Source organism: Corythoichthys intestinalis, chromosome 13, assembly GCF_030265065.1.
Source record: "Corythoichthys intestinalis isolate RoL2023-P3 chromosome 13, ASM3026506v1, whole genome shotgun sequence".
Lineage (NCBI taxonomy): Eukaryota > Metazoa > Chordata > Actinopteri > Syngnathiformes > Syngnathidae > Corythoichthys > Corythoichthys intestinalis.
This window is the reverse complement of record NC_080407.1, coordinates 53,296,683-53,320,973: the sequence shown is the minus strand read 5'-3', so window position 1 is coordinate 53,320,973 and position 24,291 is coordinate 53,296,683. Positions and strand designations below refer to the sequence as shown.

The following is a 24,291-nucleotide window of genomic DNA, read 5'->3' as shown; positions in this document are numbered from 1 at the left end:
TCACAGAAATTAAAAAGAAAAATACTTATTTAAAGTACATAGAGAATATTCTGGATGATTTACAGTATTTTTTTACCACCATCAGTGAAAATTTGGTTTACCTTTTTGAAATTCAACTGGAATGTAATTATGAGTGCAACCACAGGACGGCGCTGTGGTACGTTGCCACACATATAAGGCAGCAAAGAACAAGACGTGATGTCATTTGCTATGCTAACCGAGTGAATCTTTCTTGGATTTAAATGTGATTCAAGAGCCCCCAAGTCACAACATGGTGGTGGTCAGCAGACGAACTTTGGAAAGGATTTATTCCTTGGTAAAATTCACGCTTGTTAAACGCCAAATGTTTCGTTTTGTTGGGTTTAAACTTAGGAGCTAGCAAGCAGCTTCGTTGTAATGTAGAACAATTGTTAGCGTCTATTGAGCGGCGTTGACGGTTACAGATGTCTTTATATGCCAGTTTTGTCTTTATATGCAAGCAACTGGCAACGCCTTGAAGGTTTTCAATATTTAAATGTTTGCATTTTGCGTTTTTGCCAGGTTTTGTTGGCGCTTGTGCTCTTGTCTTGGTCGTACGTCATCTACGCCGGCAGGGTCGCAGCTCATTGGCTGCTGGAGAAGAGAGCCGCCCACCTTCGCCATAACTGACAGGTGATCCGTTTTTCATGTTGTTTTGGAAGTTACATGACAAGGTAGCCATGGAAACCATGCATGTGGCTTCTTTGTTTGTATGCGTCTCTGATGTATTCTGTAACTAAAAGATGAGACGCTATCCCGTTGAAGTGTGCTTTGAAGTACATGAGTGCACATGTGTCTACTCAGATATGGTAATGCTTAATAAAATGAGTGAGCAAGCTTCAGAATGGAGAGACCACGTCCACTTGACATGAGTGGTTCTATCTTCACACACACGTTTAATTAAAAAGATGCTTTGCATGCACGGCGGAAACTAATGGAGATGAAAATGATGTGTACTGACAACGCAAATTCTAAAAATATGCAGTGTTGTCAGAGATTACATGAAAAAGTATCGTAATTTTCAGACTATAAACTGCTACTTTTCACTTCATTTTGAATCCTGTGGTTTATAGTCCCGTGCGGCTTATTTGTTGATTTATTTGGGTTAATAGGTAACACTTTATTTGACAGCGGTGTCATAAGACCGTCATAATTCTGACATGACACTATCATGGGCATTACTGAATGCTTATGACAGATGTCATTAAGTGTCATCCGGCAAATTATGTCACTAACTCCATTTATGTCCAGCTTGGGTCTTTTACATCCATTTAAAAGTGAGGTAATTTGCCGGATAACACTAAATGATATATGTTATAAGCATTTATTAATGCTCATGACATTGTGATGTCAACATTATGATTGTCTAATGACAGTCTTATGACGTCATTGTCAAATAAAGTGTTACCAAATACCATAACTACCAAATAATGAAACAACAAGAACAGTAACTAAATAAATAATTAGCACAGAACATGAATTTTGATTGTTATTTACATCTATAGCGCTGCAATGCATGCTAGGAGGCATGTTGGACAATAACAGTGTTGACAGCAGGTGGCAGCACAGTTTGACTGTTTCCCCCAAGGGACGAGTGATGGCCAAAGGAAGCTTCTTGAAGCAATGAAGCTTTGAAGCCAAATGGTTCAAAGCTTCATGGTGGTTCCTTTGGTCTCATGACAATCTTATGATGCCACTATCAAATAAAGTGTTACCAAATACCATAACTAGCAATTAATGAAACAACTTAAACAGTAACTGAAGAAATAATTAGCAAAGAACATGAATTTTGATTGTTATTTAAATCTGTAGCGCTGCAATGCATGCTAGGAGGCATGTTGGACAATAACAGTGTTGATAGCAGGTGGCAGCAGAGGACGACTGTTTCCGCAAGGGAGCAGTGATGGCCAAATGAAGCTTCTTGAAGCAATGAAGCTTTGAAGTCAATTGGTTCAAATCTTCATGGTGGTTCATTTGGTCTTATGACAGTTTTATGATGCCGCTGTCAAATAAAGTGTTACCAAATACCATAACTAGCAATTAATGAAACAACTTGAACAGTAATTGAGGAAATAATTAGCAGAGAACATGAATAACGATTGTTATTTACATCTATAGCGCTGCAATGCATGCTAGGAGGCATGTTGGAGAATAACAGTGCTTACAGCAGGTGGCAACAGAGGGTAACTGTTTCCCCCAAGGGAGCAGTGATGGACAAATGAAGCTTTGAAGCCAATTGGTTCAAAGCTTCATGGTGGTTCATTTGGTCTTATGACAGTTTTATGATGCCGCTGTCAAATAAAGTGTTACCAAATACCATAACTAGCAATTAATGATGGTCTTATGACAGTTTTATGATGCCGCTGTCAAATAAAGTGTTACCAAATACCATAACTAGCAATTAATGAAACAACTTGAACAGCAACTGAGGAAATAATTAGCAGACAACATGAATAATGATTGTTATTTACATCTATAGCGCTGCAATGCATGCTAGGAGGCATGTTGGAGAATAACAGTGCTTACAGCAGGTGGCAGCAGAGGTTGACTGTTTCCCCCAAGGGAGTCCCTTGTGATGGCCAAATGAAGTTTCTTGAAGCAATAGGGCTTTGAAGCCAAATGGTTGAAAGCTTCATGGTGGTTCATTAGGTCTTATGTCAAAATGCTCTTCATACATGACTACAATATTCTTCATCGTACGTACATTATGAAGCAACAAAAAAATAGTAATGTACAGACACTAAGTAAACTAACTTTAATCAGATCACTGGTTTGGAAAAATTAACGCGTTAGTTTACTCGATACTGATGAAGTGAAATTACAGTTATTGACAACACTGATGATATGTTTATGTTGGGTTCGGGGTTAGCTAACATTGTTCAACCCGCTGCCTTCAGGTGGAGCCGGCAATCGGACGGTCCTTGGCGTCAAGCGCGCCAGGCAGGGAGAATCCAAGATCTTGCTCTCTTTTGCCGTCCGACTCCTCGGAGGTCTTGCCGTCCAGCCAGTACGTCACCATGTCACCTTTCCCCTGATGAGAACACGCTCGACTTTAGCGGGCTTCCGAATGGCCTTGCACGGGAATGGAAGTCGCTGACCTTGACCGGCAGTGTTCCGCGACACGCCAACACGTAGCCGCCAATCTCTTCCAGCAGGTAAAAGACACTAGCACTGCATTGGATTTTCAATGCTATGCAACACATGGCACAACGTACTTGGTCAGGTACAGCGAGGGCGGAGGATGGAGACGAAGGTGCACACAGTACCTAAGCTGGTAGACTCCATACGAGAAGCTGTGTTTACCGTGTCACCAAACAGACAGTAGCGAGGCATCTTCGTCCCCACCACCCCGGCCACCACTGGACCTGACCAAACACACGCGTACACAAAACTTTGTTTTAGCAATTCAGTAGATTAAATTTTGCACGTACCCGAGTGGATCCCGGCGCGAATCTGCAGTTGCGTGTTAGGCTTGTGAGGGATCCTGAAGGTGCGGCACACAGCCACCAAGTCCAACGCCATGCTGGCAATCTCAGATGCGTGAAGGATTCCGTTCTCTTGCGGGACGCCCGACACCACCATGTCTACGCAAATGCACACATGCTAGCTTGCTGAGAAAAACGAGTGATTCTGATAGCATTTGTGGGTGCTCACAGGCGTCACCGATGGTTTCCACCTTGTAGACGTCATAATTGTCGATGATGTCATCGAACGTGGTGTACAGCTTGTTGAGGAAGTCCACCACCTGGTACGGCGTACTGCTGCTGGACAGTTGCGTGAATCCAACGATGTCACTGCACACAGTGAAGAAAATTTTGAACACCCTAATTTGCAAGTTCTCCCGCTTTGAAATCATGGAGGGGTCTGAAATTTTCATCGTGGGAATGTTCATATTTGGTATGGTAGCCTTTGTTTGCAATTACAGAAGTCAAACGTTTCCTCTAGTTTTTCACCAGGTTTGCACACACTGCAGGAGGGACCTTGGCCCACCCTTCAGTCGGGTTTCTGGGCTGAGTTTGAGCTCTCTCCAAAGGTTTTCTATTGGGTTTAGGGCTGGAGACCGGCTAGGCCATGCTAGAACCTTGTTATGCTTCTTACGGAGCCAATCCTTGGTTTTCCTGGCTGTGTGCTTCGGGTCATTGTCATGTTGGAAGACCCAGGAACGACTCATCTTCAATGCTCTGACTGAATGAAGGAGGTTGCTCCCCAAAATCTCTCAATACAGGGCCCCAGTATTCCTCTCTTTAATACAGTGAACTCTTCCTGTCCTATGCACAGAAAAACACTCCTAAAGCATGATTCTGCCACCCCATGCTTCACAGTAGGGATGGTGTTCTTGAGATAGTACTCACTTCTTCCTCCAAACACAGTTAGTGGAATTCTGACCAAAAAGTTCTATTTTACTCTCATTTGACCACAAAACCTGCTCCCATGACTCCTCTGTATCATCCAAATGGTCATAGGCAAACTTAAGACAGGACATGTGCTGGTTTAAGCAGGGGAACCTTCCGTGCCATGCATGATTTCAAACCATGACGTCTATTAACAACAGTAACCTTGGAAACGGTGGTCCCAGCTCTTTTCAGGTCATTGATCAACTCCTATCATGTAGTTCTGGGCTGATCTCACCTTTCTTAGCATCATTGAGACCCCATGGGATGACATCTTACATGGGGTTCCACTCTGATTGAGATTGACTTTCATGTTTAGCTTCTTCCATTTTCTAATGATTGCTCCAACAGTGGACCTTCTTTCACCAAGCTGTGGCGGGCAAATACTAGCCAGTACGCGCTCGCTTCTTGTCTGTCTTACCTGAAAAACACTGTGGCGCTGACGTAGCTCTGGGCCTGCGACGGCTTGCCTTGACGTAGGTCGTCAGCCACCTGGCGAGGGAGCATACCTGCGCACGTACGCAGATGATCGACCCATGGGCACTATTCCCCCGTGTGTGTTTCTTACTGTAGAGAAGTCTATCCGTCTTCTGCTTCTCATGCATCAGATCTTGCGTTCGTTCGGCCACCAACACTTCCAGATGCTTGCTGTACTTCTCCATCTGAAAAGCAGCGCACGCTCTGTGAGCCAATACGAGCGTGGGCGGGGGTCCGTGGAGTCTTACCAGGTTCATCATCATGTCCACCGGACTGACTTTGATGGGGTTGATGCGGTAGACAAACTTTCTGATTTGTTCAAAAGTAGGCCGTTGGGTAGGATTTTGAGCGCCACATCGTCGGATGAGCTGCCAACGAAAAGACTGATGTTAACGACTGTAGAGGATAGTTACTTTTCTCGCAGAGACCGTATAACTGTTTGCAGTGGCCTAACACATTCATTATAGTAAAGCATTTAACCATAGTTTAAAGAAATGGGCAGACTTCTCTCCATGCCCTTTGACACAGTAAAGTGGACCAGCTTATCAGCCCTCGCCTGATGGCAAGGACACCCCCACCCTAACAAGGCAACAAATTGATAGCTCAGCGCCTTAGACGTCAAGACATGCCTCAGTTGCCGCAGCAACCACGACCCAGCCACGAAAGATGACACACGAGCTTGACCGCCCAAAGCTGCCACAGAAGGATGATCCCAAGACAACACCCAGGCACGCCCACTCCACCACAGCTTTCAAAAGACTTAGCTAACAACTGTCGCTTCTCGGGAACATTCCGATGTATCCGTTGTTTTGCGTACCCTGCATTGCCTCTCCGTCGTCTGTTTTGCCTTGCTTTTTGATCACTGTCGACATATAAATTGTCAACCTGTTTTCGGTGAGCCTTCTTTAAACCGTTCAAAATAGAGTCAGTACAAAGGGTTAACACCGGAGTGGACGCGCGGAGTTTGGCCTTTCCAGCCAACTTGCTGGGGCTGTGCCAGCGGGATGCCTACTGGTTCGACTGTCGCGGTTCCGGCGGCTTGCCTGGGAGGCCGAATTCCTTCGCGACCGATGGGCGGCATGGTGGCGGATAGCTACTCTACCTCCACGTAGTCGGTGGGACACGGGCAGTTGTTGTCGGCTTTGCTGGAGATGAGCTCGGGCAGAGGTGGACAGCAAGAACATTCCAGGCTGGAATCATCCACCTGCACACAAGCGCCGTGTGAAAATAGTCATGGTCGTGAATCGACAAAACTAACGAAAAAGCAGTAAATTAGGAGGCCTGTGAATTCTGAACCTGAGTGCGAGGGTTGCTTACTGGACTTAACAGAAATGTTTTGGTGTCACACTTACGGGGACGGGGTCACTGCGTGTTGCGATCTCCAGCAAGATTATGGAAAAACTGAACACACCCACACAAGTGTTACTCTCCTGTGTGTCTTAACAAAAAAATAACGATAATTGTTTTCTTTGTGTCGTGTGCACATGTTTGTACAGTGACCTGAAGACGTCTCCAGCCAGTGTCGGCTCCACATCGCCTTCTTGAAACTCGGGGGGCTTGTACACTTCTTGAAGTCTCTGCTGATAGGCTGAGGGAGGTTCCGCCCCTTCTCCCCGGCGATACACCCTCAGCCCGTAATCTGCCGAAACCATGAGGTTGGTGGAATTCCGGGAGAAAGTCCACACAACGAGGGTCTCACCGGTGATCTTGCACACCCAGCGGTCGTCCAGCACACAGTTGAGAGACTTGAGGTGGCCGTGACATATGCGGTGCTGGTGGAGGTACGCCATCCCTTTGGCGATATCCACAGCGAAGGAGAACCTAGGAGGCTCTTGTGTTACATAGACATGCGCCGAATACAGGTTTCAAGGTATACCGTGGTATGAAAACGGTTTAAAAAAAATTCCGTCATACCGTCCCTACTGTATTAGCTATTGTTTACGTCCCAAAAATGTAGAAATCTCTCGCTTGCAGCTACAAGGCTCAACACTCCCCCACCGGTTGTTACTCAACTGTGCTGCACGATGGCTGGAGGAGGTAAAACTCCTGAACTTTTTCCCTCCATCGAAGAAAACGAAATCGCCGGTATGGGAAGACTTCGGATACAGAAAACTTACAGACGGCCACGGCTTAGAGGAGGAGGGCCAACCGACATGTAAAACAACTTTGCGCAGAGTAGCTGCAGAGGAGGCAATACCTCCAATATGACTTCACATTTATACAAAATTAAAGGTTAGTAAACACTGTCATGAACGTTTCCCACCAGCTACGAGAGTTAACTCCAGTGTGTTTAGTGTGTCTAGCGGTGGTAAAACGTGGTGTTTTTTTTCTCTCTGGCAACTGTGTTGAGAGACAGTCTGTGTATAATGTAAACATGATACGAGTCATACACAAATTCAATTATTGTTGTTCTGATGGTAGTAATGTTGAGCTGTGGCTCTGGGTTTAGGCATCTCAGGTTAACACATTTTAGAGCTGTAATTGCAATACCGTGATACCGTGAAACCGTGATGTTTTGGCTTAAGGTTGTCATACTGTCAGAATCTTATACCGGCACATGCCTAAACACCTGTCTCATGGCCAAAACATCTGGAGGCGGTCATACCTGAAACCCCAGTTGAGCGGGATCTCCTCGTTGAGAAGTACGTCATTGAGGCTGCCTTTGGGGCAGTACTCGGTGATGATGGCTACGCTCGGCGACTGGATGCAGCCGCCAATGAACTTGCACAGATTGGGGTGGTCCAACTCCCTGAACGCACACAGGCTCTGTTCCTAATCACTTTCGTATCCATGCCGAAGTTTATAGTGCTACTCGCGGGACCTCCGACAATATTTGGCTTACAGTACTGTTATTGTGCAACAAAAACAAGGCAGAGGTCCATTCAAATAATGGCATGTAAGAGTGAACTGAAAATGTTTGAAAACAGCCATTTCTACATAAATTTTGACTGCAATCGCATTTATTTAATGCAAATTGACCATGTGTTTCTTTCACACCCTGAATATCACGTTTGGTATTGTTTTTGTAGCAAGTTTAGCTTATTCTCTATGTAGCAACTGTTGTATAGGTGGTATTTATGTGATATGATTGAAGGCTTATGTGACAACCTATGCTGATGTAGCAGTCATTAGTGACATCTTACCTGACTTGCTTGACTTCCTGTCTGATGGTTTTGGACAGAGAGAAAGACTTGCTAGGAATCTTCTTGATAGCCACTGTCCTACCGTCACTGTGAGACAAACACACGTTGTTTTGCCTTCGTCATCCGTAAGGAAAAAGGTCAAAGTGGCGAGCTTACTAGATCCCCGTGCAGGTGAACGTAGTCTTCCTGCCTCCGGCTTGTCCTCCGTTGGAAGCGAGGGCTGTCACGCAGCTGGTATTGCTGTCGCTCTGTGCAGCGGCCATGCTAATCAAGCTGCTCATGGTCACGCGAGCTTGCAGATCTGCGGTGCCAAAATCAAGATACTGAGAAGTCAAGGTGTTACTTTACGTATTTTCCGTACCTTGCTTGATGAGGTCAAAATCGATGATCCAGCTCTCATCCCATAGCAGTTTCTGCTGCTGATACCTCAGCCACTGAAAGTACAGTAGGCAGCGACGGTCACAAGTGCGCACAATTGAGGGGGCTAAGCAATTCTAACCGTGGCAGTTAGGACGAAGCAGAGGCACAGCAAGCTCAGCGGCAGTCCAATGGCCAGTTTGGCGGACGCGGTCATTGGGCATTGGCCACAGTCGGCGGGACAGGTGGAGCAAAGCTCCTCCTCTTGGCACTCGCCATCACCGCAGACTACAATACCCCAGTGTCGGTCACGCGGTGACAGTGCCGCAGAAGCGTGAATGTTGTACCTGCGGAGGGCAGCACGGTGCTTTTGGCCTCCAGCGCCACTTGCATGCGGCCCACTCGGATGTGAGCGATGAGTGAGGTCAAGCCCACGTGGAACAGAACCACCTGCCGGACAGCACCGCTTCTTTATTAGCCCCGTCTTCTTCTCAGGGCGTCGACTCTTACCTTGGCGCTCCAGTTGGTCTGCGTCATCTTGCCCGAAGTGGAGATAGTATGCGTGAAGATCTTCCCATCATCGGGAATCCACGGACCGCAGATGCTCTCCGAAGTCTGAACACAAGCGCCAGCAAACAGTGGTATGAAAAAGTATCTGAACCTTTTGGGAATTTCTCACGTTTGTGCATTTCTAGCCCATTCTTCTCTACAAAACTGCTGTACTTCAGTCCAATTCCTGGAATGTTTGGCATGAATCACTGATTTTAGGTCATGCCACAGCATCTCAATGGGGTTCAAGTCTGGACTTTGACTTGGCCAGAACGCTTATTTTGTTCTTCTGAAATCATTCTGAAGTTGATTTACTTGAGTGTTTTGGATCAATGTCTTGTTGCAGCATCCATCCGCTTTTTAGCTTCAACTGTCTGACAGACGGCCTCAGGTTTTCCTGCAAAATATCCTGATAAACTTTTGAATTCATTCTTCCATTAATGATTGCAAGTTGTCCAGGCCCTGAGGAAGTAAAACAGCCCCAAATCATGATGCTCCCTCATCCATGCTTCACGGTGGGGATGAGGTGTTGATGTTGGTGAGCTGTTCCATTTTTCCTCCACACATGACGTTGTGCGTTACTCCCAAACAACTGAACTTTGGTTTAAATATTTTCCCAAAATTTCTGTGGCGAGTCCAAGTGCCTTTTTGCATACATTAAATGAGCAACTATGTTTCTTTTAGGCAGCAGTGGCTTCCTCCGTGGAGTCCTTCCACGAACACCATTCTTGGCCATAGTTTTACATATAGGTGGTGTGTGCACAGAGATATTGGACCGTGCCAGTGATTTCTGTAAGTCATTAGCAGACACTCTAGGGTTCTTTTTTACCTCTCTGAGTATTCTGCGCCGAACTCTTGGGGTTATCTTTGGTGGACGGCACTCTTTGGTAGAGAAGCAACAGTACCAAACTCTCTCCATTTGTAGACAACTTCTCGGACTGTTCATTGATGAACATTCAGACTTTTAGAGATGGTTCAGTTGTGTGTTTTATAGTGGTCAGGGCAGCTTTAAACCACTCACCAGTGATTGGGCACACACCTGACTTAAATTGTTTGGTAACAATTGGTTTCAATTGCTCTTTTAGTCTCCTTAGGCTGAGGGTTCACTTACTTGTTTTTCCCTCTTCTGTCATTGTTTGCATGCTGTTTTCCGAAATTTCCAGGTTCGCGGTGAATCAGTAACAGGCACACTTTTGCAAAATAGACAATGTTTATTGATTAGAAAATGCAGAATAAATAAGATTTATTGATTACAATCCCACAAGAGCAAGCAAACAAGTATCAACAAATGTCAACGATGACGCTAGGTTTGAGTTTGTCAACCCCAGAATCCCCGCGTTACCGTTACAGCAAAACGAAATGTCCCTTAGCAATGAAAATCGCTTACCGTGACAAATGAGCGGGGAGCCAACACACTCCGGTAAGGCGGCGAAGGAACAAAGCCAGGCGAAATTCACGAAATTTGAAGCGTGAAGTAGCGAGGGATCACTGTATTTGTTTGAGTGGCGTCGTAATGGTGTGTTTTGAAAGTTTGCATTTCATTTTATTGATATGGGTGGATACACTGCCTTTTAGTGGCAACAGTGAATATGACATAACTCATTGAACACGGCTGAATTCAGCTGGTCCCTGTTAAGAAAAACATAAGGTCAGTTTTTGCTTGAGATTGTTTTTTTTATGCATTCATAATTTAGTATATAGGTATATTTAGCGGTTTTTTTTGGGAAATATGTGTTTGAATGTTTGTTAAGAGCATTGTCATAAAAAAAAAAAAAAATAGATAGCATTTTATATCATTTAAGCTAGTGGACTTCTGCTATGCAAGTTGGCCAATTGTTGTTTTGTTGTACTTAGATCCTCATTTATTTACTTCACGTACGGATCGCCTGGCTTTGTTCCTTCGCCGCCTTACCGGAGCGTTGGCTCCCACATATTTGTCACTGTAAGCGATTTTCATTGCTAAGGGACACCTGGTTGTGCTGTAACGTAACGCGGGGATTCTGGGATTGACAAACTCAAATCTAGCGTCATCGTTACCCTTGTTATGCTTGTTTTTTATGCTTGTTGCTTGCTCTTGTGGGATTGTAATCAATAAATCTCATTTATTCTGCATTTTCTAATCAATAAACATTGTCTATTGAGCAAAAGTGTGCCTGTTACTGATTCACTGCGAACCTGGAAATTTCGGAAAACACTATTCTTATTAAAATATGAAAAACTAGGGCAGACACTGTATTATCATCTGTGTTATTTTGACAAAAATCACATTTGATGATGATTTTATGCTGAAATGTGCGAAGTTCCAAAAGGTCCAGATACTTTTTCATACGCCTATACCTCGTTTGCTCGCTAACCCGCACGGGTGTGTATACCATGTATCCCAGTGGACAGGAGTGGATGTTGGCGTGATGAATGCAGCAGTTTTCACCGTCGGCGTCTTTCCAGTTGGCGGGACAATCGTGATGTTCGCAGAACCTACGAGCGTCTTCCGCGCCCTCAATGGAACTGAACAACCTCGGCATTAGAAAGCGCATCGACGGTTTACGGAAGATCTGTCGGGATGCTCGGTTACCTGTGAGGGAAGATGTCATTGTCCACGGCCCAGCTATAGAAAGAGTCTCGCACGGAGACTGAGTAGACTACGGCGAACACCTCGCCGCTTTTCACCGTCTCTGGAGGCCGTAGTACCCACGCCATCTCCAGACCTGTTCGCGGACACGCCGGCATTACCAGCGCAGTTCCCAGCCAGCGTGAATACACTTACCTCCGCAACTGATCATGTTGGAGTCGTCTGGGCGCTCCAGAGGCCAGCAGTCATACTCGCTGTTGTCCAGGTCGTGCCAGCAAGACGTAGGTGTGGCGCAACACACTACCTTCGATATACATGGACAAGAGTGGAAATTCAGTCTTGTTTAAATCCAATCATTGATGAGGTCAAACGAAAGGGTCTCCAAAAGTTTGATTTTTGAACTGTGCAAGATGGAGTTGAACGGTGAAATGTCTCACCCATAGGATGGCGAAGCAGAGGTTGCTCCTCATGACGGACAAATCAAAACTAAGCAGGAGCTGCCAAAGGAGGATGCCCACAGCGTTCGGATGTCTGCATCCAAGTGAGCGTTGAGCAGCAGGTTGTCACTTTTCAACACAACGCATTTGGAGCAAGGCTGCCCTCTGCTGCAGAACACTGGTATTATCCAACCTTCTACAATGACCTTTATCACCCTTTTCCTTACTATACACGATATTCTTTGGGAAACACAATTAGTTGGGGCCTTCTAAGCCTGAACGTAGGGCGACAAATTGAAGAGCCACTTCAGGCGGTGGCGTTCCAGGAGCATCTGTCGTTTGGCTACACTTGAATGAAGGAAAAGCCCACCTGCATGTTCCTCTGGATTTTCCCTCACATGATATACTCTAGTCATATTTGCCATCACACAATCTGCTAATTAGCCACCACGGATGAAGAGCGGTCGCCCACTTCCCCGCCCGACAGTAACAGCGCATGCAAACAGTGGCCGTATCGCCGCTAGTGAGGTTGCCTCAGGCAAGCGTGAGGAGGATAACCACTGTGATTAAGGTTAATAATAGCATTGCATCACTTAGAGAGTGCAATTGTGTCTTCCTGCTGGTAGCAACCAAGTCTCCAAATTACCCTCTTTCTTTCTTTCGTTCTCACTTTGACTTCCCTCCCGCCTAGCGCGCGTTAGCCCGGAACGGAAAAAATGATTTACGCTAATTGTAGCGGGCCTATTGAGTTATTTGTTTTCTTAAAACGAGAAGGAGTCGCCCTTACAAAGCTTGCAAGGCTTTCACAAGTATTAAGTTTGATCTGCAGAGTGAGATCATCTCCGGCGCTGTCGCGCTAAACAGAATGAAAAGGAGCGATAATGACACTTCTAACGTGCAATTTGAAAGAAAGTTCCTTCGATCCGCATCGGCCTGAATACAAACATAGACAAATACTTGTTGCTATACTTGAGCATAGACTTCATAATACTTGACAGGACACGGGAAACGGGGCCGATCCGTAGGGGGCTTATTTTCAAAAACTTTAAATTCAAACATTTTAAAACCAAAGCTGTTACCGACCTAAAACCAAAACAGGCACCTACCTTAGCCATATATGAGTCACAATGAGCAGTGGCATGAAAAAAATTCAAAGTCGTTCCCTTATAAAATCCCAAATAATTTTTTATGTCACAAAACTTAAAATGGCTATAAAATTCTCTGATTTTACACTAGATGTACAGAAACCACCAAGTGCAGAGATAATCACCTATATTATCAGGATCAATAGCAATATTAAACATATAAGTTTTTGCCCAAAATAGCAACTAGAGATGTCGATCGATCGGGTCTGATCACGTCATTTTCAAAATATCGGAATCGGCAAAAAAATATCGGACATGCCTTTTTTTAATATATATATATATATATTAGGGGTGTCAAACGATTAAAATTTTTAATCGAGTTAATTACAGCTCAAAAATTAATCGCAATTAATCGCAATTCAAACCATCTATAAAATATGCCATATTTTTCTGTAAATTATTGTTGGAATGGACAGATAAGACCAAGATGGATGTATACATTCAACATATGGTACATAAGTACTATATTTCTTTATTATAACAATAAATCAACAAGATGGCAATACCATTATTAACATTCTGTTAAAGCGATCCATGGATAGACTTGTAGGTCTTAAAAGATAAATAAAAATAATAAATAAAATATATAAATATATAAATAAATAAAATATATATTTATAAAAAAATATAGAAAATAAATAAAAGATAATAACTAATACAAGTTATAGAAATTTTATATTAAAACCCCTCTTCATGTTTTCGTTTTAATAAAATTTGTAAAATTTTCAATCAAAAAATAAACTAATAGCCCGCCATTGTTGATGTCAATAATTACTTACACAATGCATCCTGGATGCTGAAGCCTATAAAATCAGTCGCACCCAAGTGCCAGCAGAGGGCGGCAAAACTCCGAAAAACACAACAAGTACACCTTTCACTTTGCTGTCCTTTTGATACGTTTGAGCGGGGCATTTGTGCGTGAATTGCGTCAAACATTTTGACGGGATTAATTAAAAAAATTAATTACCCCTCGTTAACGCGTTAATTTTGACAGCCCTAATATATATATATCTTAATTAAATCATTTTCTAATTGTATTTAACGTTACAGACATAATATGTTACACTCATCTAGAGTCTTTAGTTTAGGCTTAAGGTAGGGTTATCAAATTTATCCCAAAACGGCGGTAATTAATTAAAAAAAAAAAAATTACCACATTAAAATATTTAACGCAATTAACGCATGCGCTGCACGACCCACTCACGCATTGTCGCGTTCAATCTGTAATGGCGCTGTTTCACCTGTCGAGGAACACAAGGACTTGGACTGGGCAAACTTGAGAACACTGACGAGCACATGGGCATTGACACGGGAATTGACATGGACTTTGACGTTGACAATGACGCAACAAGGGGTGAAAAGAAACTGGGTGCTTGTATACACACGCATGCAGACAAGGGGTAACGAGACAACGAGGAACATCTGGGCAATACAGGTGGACTCACTAGGAGCAGGCACAACAGGTGAAATCAATGAGTAATCACAGGGACAAGTCACACTAGGAAAAAAACAACACAAAACCTAACAGAATTCTCGAACAAATCACTCCTGAGACAATCCTTGTTTGTTAGTATGCGGTCCAGATTTCATACTTTTTGAAGGCTGACTTTTTATTTTTGTAACTGAATCCTAACCCTTAACCAGAGCTCTTTTCCTGTTCTAGTTTTATTACTTTTTCGACCTCCTCGTCCGTCTCGTTTAAGGTGGACCGCATTCAAAGGCATTATTCTGCTCATTGATGGATAAAATGCCACTCGCCTAATGTTTCCACTTGATGACTTGCTCGGTGAGTGTCACCATATGGAAAGCGCACTTTCCTCCCGTCAATCTAAATGACTTAAGTGTTCCACCTCAAGGGTGTGTGTCGCCCCGAGGCATTGTCACGAATTTTGGCACAAAAATTCAAGTTGATGGTGTCACGTGTGTTGTCTTTGTGAATTCCATCTGGCCACAATTACACACGACAATTGACAGGAAATCATTTGTACCACAATACGCACAAATTTTGAATGAACTCACCGACTGCTAGGGATGGGAACCGCTGGGCAGTGGTGGATGAAGTACTTGTTTTACTGAAGTAAAAGAGTTCTGCAACGATTAATCGATTAACTCGAGTATTTAGATTAGAAAAGAGCTTCAAATCAAATTTTGCTGCTTCGTTTGTTCGTTTAATTAGAGTGGCATTGTAATGGTTAGTTTTGAAGATGTTTGCATTTGGTTTAATTGATTTGAGAGGATACACTGCTCTTTGGTGGCATCAGTGAATATGACATACAGTGGGCAAATAGGTATTTAGTCAACCACCAATTGTACAAGTTCTCCTACTTGAAAAGATTACAGAGGCCTGTAATTGTCAACATGGGTAAACCTACACCATGAGAGACAGAATGTGGAAAAAAAAAAACAGAAAATCAAATTTTTTGATTTTTAAAGAATTTATTTCCAAATTAGTGAGGAAAATAAGTATATGGTCACCTACAAACATGCAAGATTTCTGGCTGACTTCTTCTAACGAGGTCTAACGAGGCTCCACTCGTTACCTCTATTAATGGCACCTGTTTTAGCTCATTATCGGTATAAAAGACATCTGTCCACAGCCTCAGTCAGTCAAATTCCAAACTCCACTAAGACCAAGACCAAAGAGCTGTCGAAGGACACCAGAGACAAATTGTAGACCTGCACCAGGCTGAAAGACTGAATCTGCAATAGGTAAAACGCTTGGTGTAAAGAAATAAATTGTGGGAGCAATTATGAGAAAATGGAAGACATACAAGACCTCTGATAATCTCCCTCGATCTGGGGCTCCATGGAAGATCTCACCCGTGGCGTCAAAATGATAACAAGAACGGTGAGCAAAAATCCCAGAACCACACGTGGGGACCTAGTGAATGACCTACAGAGAGCTTGGACCACAGTAACAAAGTCTACTATCAGTAACCCAATGTGCCGCTAGGAACTCAAATCCTGCACTGCTGAAGCCAATACACGTCCAGGCCCGTCTGCGGTTCGCTAGAGAGCATTTGGATGATCCAGAAGAGGACTGGGAGAATGTGTTATGGTCAGATGAAACCAAAATAGAACTTTTTGGTAGAAACACAGGTTCTTGTGTTTGGAGGAGGAAGAATACTGAATTGCATCCAAAGAACACCATACCCACTGTGAAGCATGGGGGTGGAAACATCATGCTTTGGGGCTGTTTTTCTGCAAAGGGACCAGGACGACTGATCTGCGTAAAGCAAAGAATGAATTGGGCCATGTATCGAGAGATTTTGAGTGAAAATCTCCTTCCATCAGCAAGGGCATTGAAGATAAGACGTGGCTGGGTCTTTCAGCATGACAATGATCCCAAACACACAGCCAGGACAACAAAGGAGTGGCTTCGTAAGAAGCATTTCAATGTCCTGGAGCGGCCTAGCCAGTCTCCAGATCTCGACCCCATAGATAATCTGTGGAGGGAGTTGAAAGTCCGTGTTGCCCAACGACAGTCCCAAAACATCACTGCTCTAGTGGAGATCTGCATGAAGGAATGGGCCAAAATACCAGCAACAGTGTGTGAAAAGCTTGTGAAGAGTTACAGAAAACGTTTGGCCTCCGTTATTGCCAACAAAGGGTACATAGCAAAGTAGTGAGATGAACTTTTGGTATTGATCAAATACTTATTTTCCACCATGATTTGCAAATAAATTCTTCAAAAATCAAACAATGTGATTTTCTGGGTTTATTAAATACTTATTTGCCCCACTGTAACTCATTTAACATGGCTGAATCCGCTCCATGCTAAGACCAACATAAGGTCAGTTTTTGTTTGAGCTAATGTATATGTATTTTTAATGCATTCATAATTTAGTTTATAGTGATATTTAGCAGTTTTTTTGTGGGAATATAGGTTTGAATTATTTGCTAAGAGCATTGTTAAAAAAAAAAAAAAAAAAAGTTTTATAGCATTTAAGCTAGCAGACTTTTGCTATGTAAGATAGCCAATTGTTCTTTTGTTGTACTTAGATCCTCATTTTTTTTTTTTTTTAATAACGTTTTAGGCTCAGTTCAGGTATTTGAATTTTTTATGTTCCTTATCCGATTACTCGATTATTGGAACTAACTCGTTCATCGATTAATCGACTACTAAAATAATTGATAGCTGCTGTTCTGCTTCAGAGTAGGAACTAAAATGGTTCTCGGAACTCGAATTCCTAGTCCTAAGTTCCTACATGTGTGAACACGCAAAAAAACTCAATTGTCCCCCTAAAGGTTTTAGGAACTGCGAATAGTTCCTACAGTGCAAAAGCGGTTCTTCACGTCTCTCGCCGTCATGTTCATTCAATGCCAAACGGATTTGGCGAATGCCAGCGAATGAGTTAACAATAATGACATAGGCTACATGGTAACCAAGCTAACAAAGATGCAACGGATGAATCTAAACACCAGTCAGCTTTGCTGAGTCACGTTAAAATAATGGCCCTTCGCAGTCTAATCTGAGGAGGCCATTCACTGGTGTTCCGTCTGCGCAACTGTCACCACAATAATTGTGTAGATGTAATTGAGGGTTAGGATGATGATGTCACAAATTCCGCTTTTCCATTGCCATAGCCCGATTGGGAAAGTGCGGGGCCATAAGGTGGTCACCAACACCTTTTCCTGCACTGTGTGTCATTCAAAAAATTAGAAAAGTCATCAAATGGCAAGCATGTCCAACAACACAAATGAAGTAATGGCCGCTATTAAAGAGTTTTAATTGAGTTTTTTGTTGCCAAATTATTGGATGTCTGTCACCATCAGTGGCGCTAAAGGAGCTAAATGACGCTAACATGCTGCACGCATGTGTGCCGATGGTGCCAACACATTAATGGAAAAGCTAATCTAGTTTTCCTCTGTGTCACAGAGATCCCAATCCCGCCCCCCCATGTAGGTTTTAAAGTGCGGTAGGGAGGTGGTAGCCTCGCTGACATGCTAACGCACCAGCAGAAGGAGAAAGGACATTTAGGGAAAAATTGGAGCAGAGAAATAACAGGGCTGAAGAAAAGTGGGGACCTGCATGGAAGAGCGTGGGTGTGTTCCCAGCTATAAGTGGCCTCTGTCCTACCTGCATGACACACCTCACCTCTGCATTGCCGACAATCGACTGGGCTCTGCAAGTTGTGCCTTCCTCTATACAGGTAAGAAATTTTTACTGACTTTACTGATTTAATGTAACTAAAACATTTTGCTTGCATTTAAAATCGAATTAAATAGTCTCATCTTCAATAACAGCAATTCAAATTTGTGTTGCTGCTGATACAGCATTAACAAACGATTAGCATGTTTCAGTTAGCGTCCGCACGTCATCAAAAGCAATCATATACTGTGCCCTCCATAATTATTGGATTTATAATAATGATGTGTTTTTTAGCTTCTAATAATTATTTTTCTAAATAATATGGGACCGTAATGGAAAAAAAGAGAAAAATCCAACCTTCAATGCAAGTGCATTTTTTCAGTGGGAAAAAAAATCCCACATAAAGAAATAATTATTTGACATCAAATAATGTGTGTCACAATTATTAGCACCCCTGGTGTTAATACTTTGTACAACCCCCTTTTGCCAACAAAACAGCAACTAATCTTCTCCTATAATTTTTCACAAGATGGGAAAAGACAGAAAGAGAGATCTTCAGCCATTCCTCTTTGCAGAATCTCTTTAAATCCTCCAGAGACCTGGGTCCTCTCCTCTGTACTCTCCTTTTCAGCTCACCCCACAGGTTTTTAATAGGGTTGAGGTCTGGGGACTCAGATGGCCATGGGAGGAGCTTGATTTTGTGTCTGGTGAACCATTTCTGTGTAGATTTGGCGATATGTTTAGGGTCATTGTCTTGCTGAAAGACCCAGTGATGACCCATCTTCAGCTTTCGGGCAACAGATTTTGACTTAAAATGTCTTGGTATTTCAAAGCTTTCATGATGCCATGCACCCTAACAAGGTTCCCAGGGCCTTTGGAAGCGAAACAGCCCCACAGCATCACTGACCCACCCCCATACTTCACAGTGGGTATGAGGTGCTTTTCAACACGCCAACAAGCTGTTTGGGAGGCATGCACGGAGAAACGTCTGGAGTTCGCCAAGCGGTATTGGGGCTTCAACTGGGACCGTGTGCTTTGGTCAGATGAGACCAAGATTGAGCTTTTTGGCAACAAACACTCTAAGTGGGTTTGGCGTGCCACGAAAGATGCGCATGCTGAAAAGCACCTCATACCCACTGTGAAGTATGGGGGTGGGTCAGTGATGCTGTGGGGCTGTTTTGCTTCCAAAGGCCCTGGGAACCTTGTTAGGGTGCATGGCATGATGAATGCATTGAAATTCCAGGACATCTTAAATCAAAATCTGTTGTCCGAAAGCTGAAGATGGGTCGCACTGGGTCTTTCAGCAAGACAATGACCCTAAAAATATGGTCAAATCTACACAGAAATGGTTTACCAGACACAAAATCAAGCTCCTCCCATGGCCATCTCAGTCCCCAGACCTTGTTTTGTTGGCAAAAGGGTGTTGTACAAAGTCTTAACACCAGGGGTGCTAATAATTGTGACACACATTATTTGATGTCAAATAATTATTTCTTTATGTGGGATTTTTTCCCCAATGAATAAATGCACTTGTATTGAAGGTTGGATTTTTCTCTTTTTTTCCATTAAGGTTCCATATTATTTAGAAAAAAAATTATTAGAAGCTAAAAAACACATAATAATTATAAATCCAATAATTATGTTGGGCACTGTAAACTCTCCCCAAGTATTCGACGACAATTGAAAACGCACAATAAACAGTACAAAAGGGGGTATACAGTGGTATTAAAAAGTATCTGAACCATTTGGAATTTCTCACATTTCTGCATAGAACCACCATCAAATGTGATCTGATCTTCGTCAAAATCACACAGATGAAAAAACAGTATCTGATTTAACTAAAACCACCCAAACATTTATAGGTTTTTATATTTTGATAGGGTAGTATGCAAACAATGATAGATGGAAGACAATAAGTAAGTGAACCGTCACATTTAATATCTTGCATTTTATGCAGAAATGTAAGACAGGTTGGTGAATATTAGTAGTAGACTTCTCTGTCTACTATCTTACTTAAAACTATGCGTTTTTCTGTACCAATATTTAGAGAAATGAATTAAAAGTCCTACATGTATCAGGTTACAGTTCTCATTTCTGTGGTACTGTAAATCCACAATTCTGAATGAATTTTGGCCAAAGTTGGTAAATATTAGTAGTGGACCTCTGTAACTACTCCCAAACTCAAAACTATGCATTTTTACTTGACCAATATTTAGAAACTTTGAATTAAAAGTCCTACTTATGTACTTTGATCAGGTTACAGTTCTCTAATGGTTTACTCATGTTATCGTTTATTGTGTCAAGTGATTTTAATGCAAAAAGGTCATTTACTAAATAATTGATAGCTGTAGCCCTAATCTTAACACACATTCAGGACTGTATAGCAGGAGATTAAAATGGGGGTTCCGTGCGTTCCCGTTGGAACGACAAAGGTCAGATCGACCAAATTAGAGGGAAAACCTGACTTGATGTTTACATTCCACACAAGGCCAGTGAGCGTGTGTTAAGACGGTGGCGCTCAGACATCCGTCGCTCTCATTTTCCTCGTCGTTAAGCCGCTACTTACTCCGAAATGAGCGTTAATGGAACAATTGAAATAAAGGCCATCATCGGCGCACGTGTATCCAAATCGTGTGGTTTTCCACAAGAAAGGAAGCGGTCGAGGAATTCCTCAAAATAGATCATTGGCAGCCAGTAGGGGTTTGACAATCTATCGAAAAGGTGATATATTGTGATACTTTGCAGCCCAAAAGGTTATCGATATGCTCCCACCATGAATTGGTATATTGTTTTAAAAAGATGTCGCTGTATAAAAAAAAATACAAACCAACAGGTTGCTACCAAAATCAATGAGAATAGTGTTTATGGTGGCTCATTCCTTCAGTCCGCCACCGCCTTTTTCTCACTATCATTGATTCTCCTTGCTGGTATCAATGACAAAATAAATCTCTGAATCTGAATCATAGACATCCAATCCATTTGAAGTGGGAGGGTGGCAGCGAATGAACGAATGTTCATTCGCTGCCACCCTCCCACTTCGAACGGATTGGACGTCTACTAGTTATAAACTCATTCCAATACACAGCAGAGGCATATAATAAGCTTGTTTTTCTGTTCGTCAAACAATGTTACAGATGTCACAGCCGACGACCTTCTGCTTGCTGGTGGTGCCGGCAATGTCGCTGCTGCTCTCGTCTCCCGTCGGTCGAAGCTCCGAGAACGTCACCCTAAGCCCTGGCTGTCACTTGCACCGTGAGTCCCGACCACCTTCCGATCGGTGGCGTTTTTATTAAAGCGGATCTTGTGCGCAGCGTTCAACGTGAGCGTCCGCAGCGACCGGCGCGGCACCTGTCGAGGGACCCACCTGGTGCACGCCTGCGTAGGCTACTGCGAGTCTAGCGCCTTCCCTTCCAGGTACTCCGTGCTGGTTGCCTCCAACTTCACCCGCAACGTCACGTCATCGTCACGTTGCTGTACCATCGGGAAGGAGGCCAAGGTGAGCGAGCTGATGGCAGTTTATCGGGATAAGGCCTCCGTCTTATTAACTGTTCCATATTAGGTCAAAGTTCGCCTGGAGTGTCCCGGAGGGCGTCACCACGACGACTTGGAGATCCTGACAGCCAAGGCCTGCCGCTGCGACATGTGCCGAACGTCCCGCTACTGACCTGAGGATGGGAACCCGCCATCCGATCGACTTATGCACTCCCAGACCAAATCCGGATTCCCGTGGTGGTGTGTTGACAGCGCAGAAAAATCATTTTTGCCGCATTTTACAAGAAGCACTAACCGTAAACAAATGACAAAAGAATGTAAAAAATCACAAATATTTATTTGTCAGCAACTTCAACTCTTTCAGTGCCATCGACGATGATAGACGTCTAATCACGTGGCTCTTTTTATCCTCCTGCTGTGAATTTATGAGTTTGTCACTAGTAGACGTCCGATCGTTGTCAATGGCAGCAATGAGTTAAAGCAACACTAGGTAACTTTTTATGGAGGTAGATTTGTGTCTTTATTATTCAATCCAAAAAAAAAAAAAAGTCACTTCAAACAACAAAAAATGTTTTTGAATGCAAAAATAAATTTGAAACAAAAAAAAAATGCATTTGAAAACTATTTTTCTTCATTTTTTTGTTTTTTTTTTTTGATCGAAACAACATTTTTGATTTAAGTAATGTAGTTTTGTGTTTGGGCCACATTTCAATCAAAAAAAAAAAAATCCTTTGCAAAAATAAAATTGCCCTTCCCTAAAAATATATATGTTTTTTTGAAAATATTTTTTTTTTATTTGAAATATATATTTTATATATATATTTTAATATATATTTAAAAAAAATTTTTTTTATTGCAATAAAAATATATATTTTAAATATATTTTCAAAAAAAATTTTTTTTTTAGGGAAGGACAACTTTATTTTTGCAAATGATTTATTTCTTTGATTGAAAATAGTTTTTTTGTATTGAGCAACTTTTTCTGGGATTGAATGATTTAGCCACAAATGTCCTACGCATAATGTGGCCCAAACACAAAAAGGATTGCTTCAATCAAAGAAAACAGTTCCAATGAAAAATTTAGTGTTTAGAGTCTCAAATATTTTTTCGCATTCACATTTTTAAAATTTTTTTTTAAATTTTTTGATTGAAGTGATTTTTGTTTTGAAAATATATATGCTTTTTGGTTTGAAGCAACTTATTTTTTGTTTAAATCATAAAGACACAAATGTCCTAGCCCAAACGCAAAACTACATTATGTCAATAAAAAAAAGTTGTTTCAATTTAAAATCGACTTTATCAACAAAAAAAAAAAAAATCAAAGAAAAATAGTTCTAGTTTCAATTTTATTTCTGCAAACACTTTTTTTTTTTTAATTTAAGTGACTTTTTTGATTGAAAATATATATTTTGATTGAAGTCTTTTTTTTTTTTTTTGATTGAAGCAACTGTTTTTTTTTTTTTTTTGATTGAATAATAAAGACACAAATCTACCTCTATAACTTTTCAACCTTTATCAAATACTTTCATAACATTTGCGATGACGTGTCGACTGACTACTAATTGATTGAGGCTGCAAAAACTACCGCTTTTGTCCACCGGCGTCGCTAAAATCGACTGAAAAGTTATTAAGTGTTGAGTTAACCTTTATAGGGCACTTATTTAAATGCAATAGAATTTTCAAATGTGTATCACTAATAGACGTCCAATCCATTCGAAGCAGGAGGGTTGGCAGCAAATGAAAATTTGTTTTTTCATTCAAATAGATTGGACGTCAAGCGGCGTCGATGGCAGCCAATAAGTGACTATAAGTGGAACCAGAGTGATTTAAATGGCTGTAAAAGAAAGCTAGAGATGTCTTATTTTTTGTGATTACATTTTGTGAATAAAGGATTTGGAATTTTTGAATTTTGGCATTATTTAATCTAGAGGTGTGTTAATAAAAGGGGATGGAGGGAACACATTTTTCATATTTTTTCCTACAGTGGTATGAAAACGTTTCTAAATCTTTTGGATGTTGTCACATTTGTGCAAAAAAATCCCCCTCAAATGTTATCTGATTTTTGTCAAAATCACACAGATGTAAAAACAGTGTCTGCTTTAACTAAAATCACCCAAACATTTATTGGTTTTCATATTTTAATGCGGATAGTATGCAAACAATGACAGAAGAGGGAAAAAATAAGTAAGTGAACGCTCTGCCTAGGGAGACTTAAATAGCAATTGAACCAATTTTTACCAAACAATTTAAGTCAGGTATGTGCCCAATCATTGATGAGTGCTTTAAAGCTGCTCTGCCCACTATAAAACACACACCTGGTCAGAATTGTCTTGATGAAACTCATTGTTTGATGTGCATCACGGCTCGGTCAAAAAAGCTGAAGACCTGCGAGGAGAAATTTTGGTAGATTCTTTTTGTGTATGTGTGTTAAAAAATAAATCAATAAATAAAACATATTGAAACAACGTATTTAACTGGGGATTAAATATATATGTTGATCTTTTTTGTTGTTGTTAATAACATGGTCACCACCTGACACCTTAACGAGGTGGTATTGGAACAGAAAAAGTAACGCAAAAATGAATTGGCATTTTTTTTTCTTTACAGAATTTTTTTTTAAT

General features: G+C 42.0%; 2 protein-coding genes across 5 annotated transcripts; one reads left to right on the top strand and one right to left on the bottom strand.

Moving 5' to 3' along the window:
- Positions 1–179: 179 nt before the first annotated feature.
- gpha2 (glycoprotein hormone subunit alpha 2) lies at positions 180–22,366 on the top strand. Of its 4 annotated transcripts, none has more exons than XM_057853566.1 (10): positions 180–316; positions 541–651; positions 2,916–3,173; positions 6,383–6,541; positions 6,606–7,118; positions 11,948–12,122; positions 17,966–18,239; positions 21,313–21,430; positions 21,490–21,674; positions 21,738–22,366. In XM_057853566.1, exons 7-10 carry the CDS (start codon positions 18,171–18,173, stop codon positions 21,840–21,842), a joined length of 477 nt encoding a protein of 158 aa, XP_057709549.1. In that variant the 5' UTR covers positions 180–316; positions 541–651; positions 2,916–3,173; positions 6,383–6,541; positions 6,606–7,118; positions 11,948–12,122; positions 17,966–18,170; the 3' UTR covers positions 21,843–22,366. The 4 variants fall into 4 exon arrangements, with proteins under 4 accessions (XP_057709549.1, XP_057709548.1, XP_057709547.1 ...); XM_057853565.1 differs by having other exon boundaries at positions 6,383–6,756; positions 6,861–7,118; XM_057853564.1 differs by lacking the exon at positions 11,948–12,122 and having other exon boundaries at positions 6,383–7,118.
- LOC130928689 (atrial natriuretic peptide receptor 1-like) lies at positions 2,741–11,974 on the bottom strand. The gene is made up of 23 exons (XM_057855405.1): positions 11,942–11,974; positions 11,700–11,808; positions 11,508–11,640; positions 11,308–11,440; positions 8,897–9,001; positions 8,734–8,836; positions 8,529–8,674; positions 8,391–8,463; positions 8,186–8,330; positions 8,030–8,116; positions 7,492–7,635; positions 6,586–6,707; positions 6,387–6,525; positions 6,239–6,287; positions 5,989–6,090; positions 5,135–5,254; positions 4,978–5,071; positions 4,831–4,918; positions 3,673–3,812; positions 3,450–3,602; positions 3,285–3,383; positions 3,117–3,208; positions 2,741–3,049 (listed from the first exon to the last, which is right to left on the bottom strand). The coding sequence occupies exons 1-23, from the start codon at positions 11,972–11,974 to the stop codon at positions 2,912–2,914; spliced, it is 2,547 nt and encodes an 848-aa protein (XP_057711388.1). The 3' UTR covers positions 2,741–2,911.
- Positions 22,367–24,291: the final 1,925 nt, after the last annotated feature.

Excerpts from the sequence above, each read along its gene's own strand:
- LOC130928689 (XM_057855405.1), bottom strand. The coding sequence starts at position 11,974 with ATGAGGAGCAACCTCTGCTTCGCCATCCTATGG. Across the intron at positions 4,919-4,977 it reads GACGGATAGACTTCTCTACA|GTATGCTCCCTCGCCAGGTG; the intron begins GTAAGAAACACA and ends GTACGTGCGCAG. Across the intron at positions 3,603-3,672 it reads GGAAACCATCGGTGACGCCT|ACATGGTGGTGTCGGGCGTC; the intron begins GTGAGCACCCAC and ends GCATTTGCGTAG.
- gpha2 (XM_057853567.1), top strand. The coding sequence starts at position 18,171 with ATGACACACCTCACCTCTGCATTGCCGACAATCGACTGGGCTCTGCAA. Across the intron at positions 18,240-21,312 it reads TTGTGCCTTCCTCTATACAG|ATGTCACAGCCGACGACCTT; the intron begins GTAAGAAATTTT and ends ACAATGTTACAG. Across the intron at positions 21,675-21,737 it reads CCATCGGGAAGGAGGCCAAG|GTCAAAGTTCGCCTGGAGTG; the intron begins GTGAGCGAGCTG and ends GTTCCATATTAG.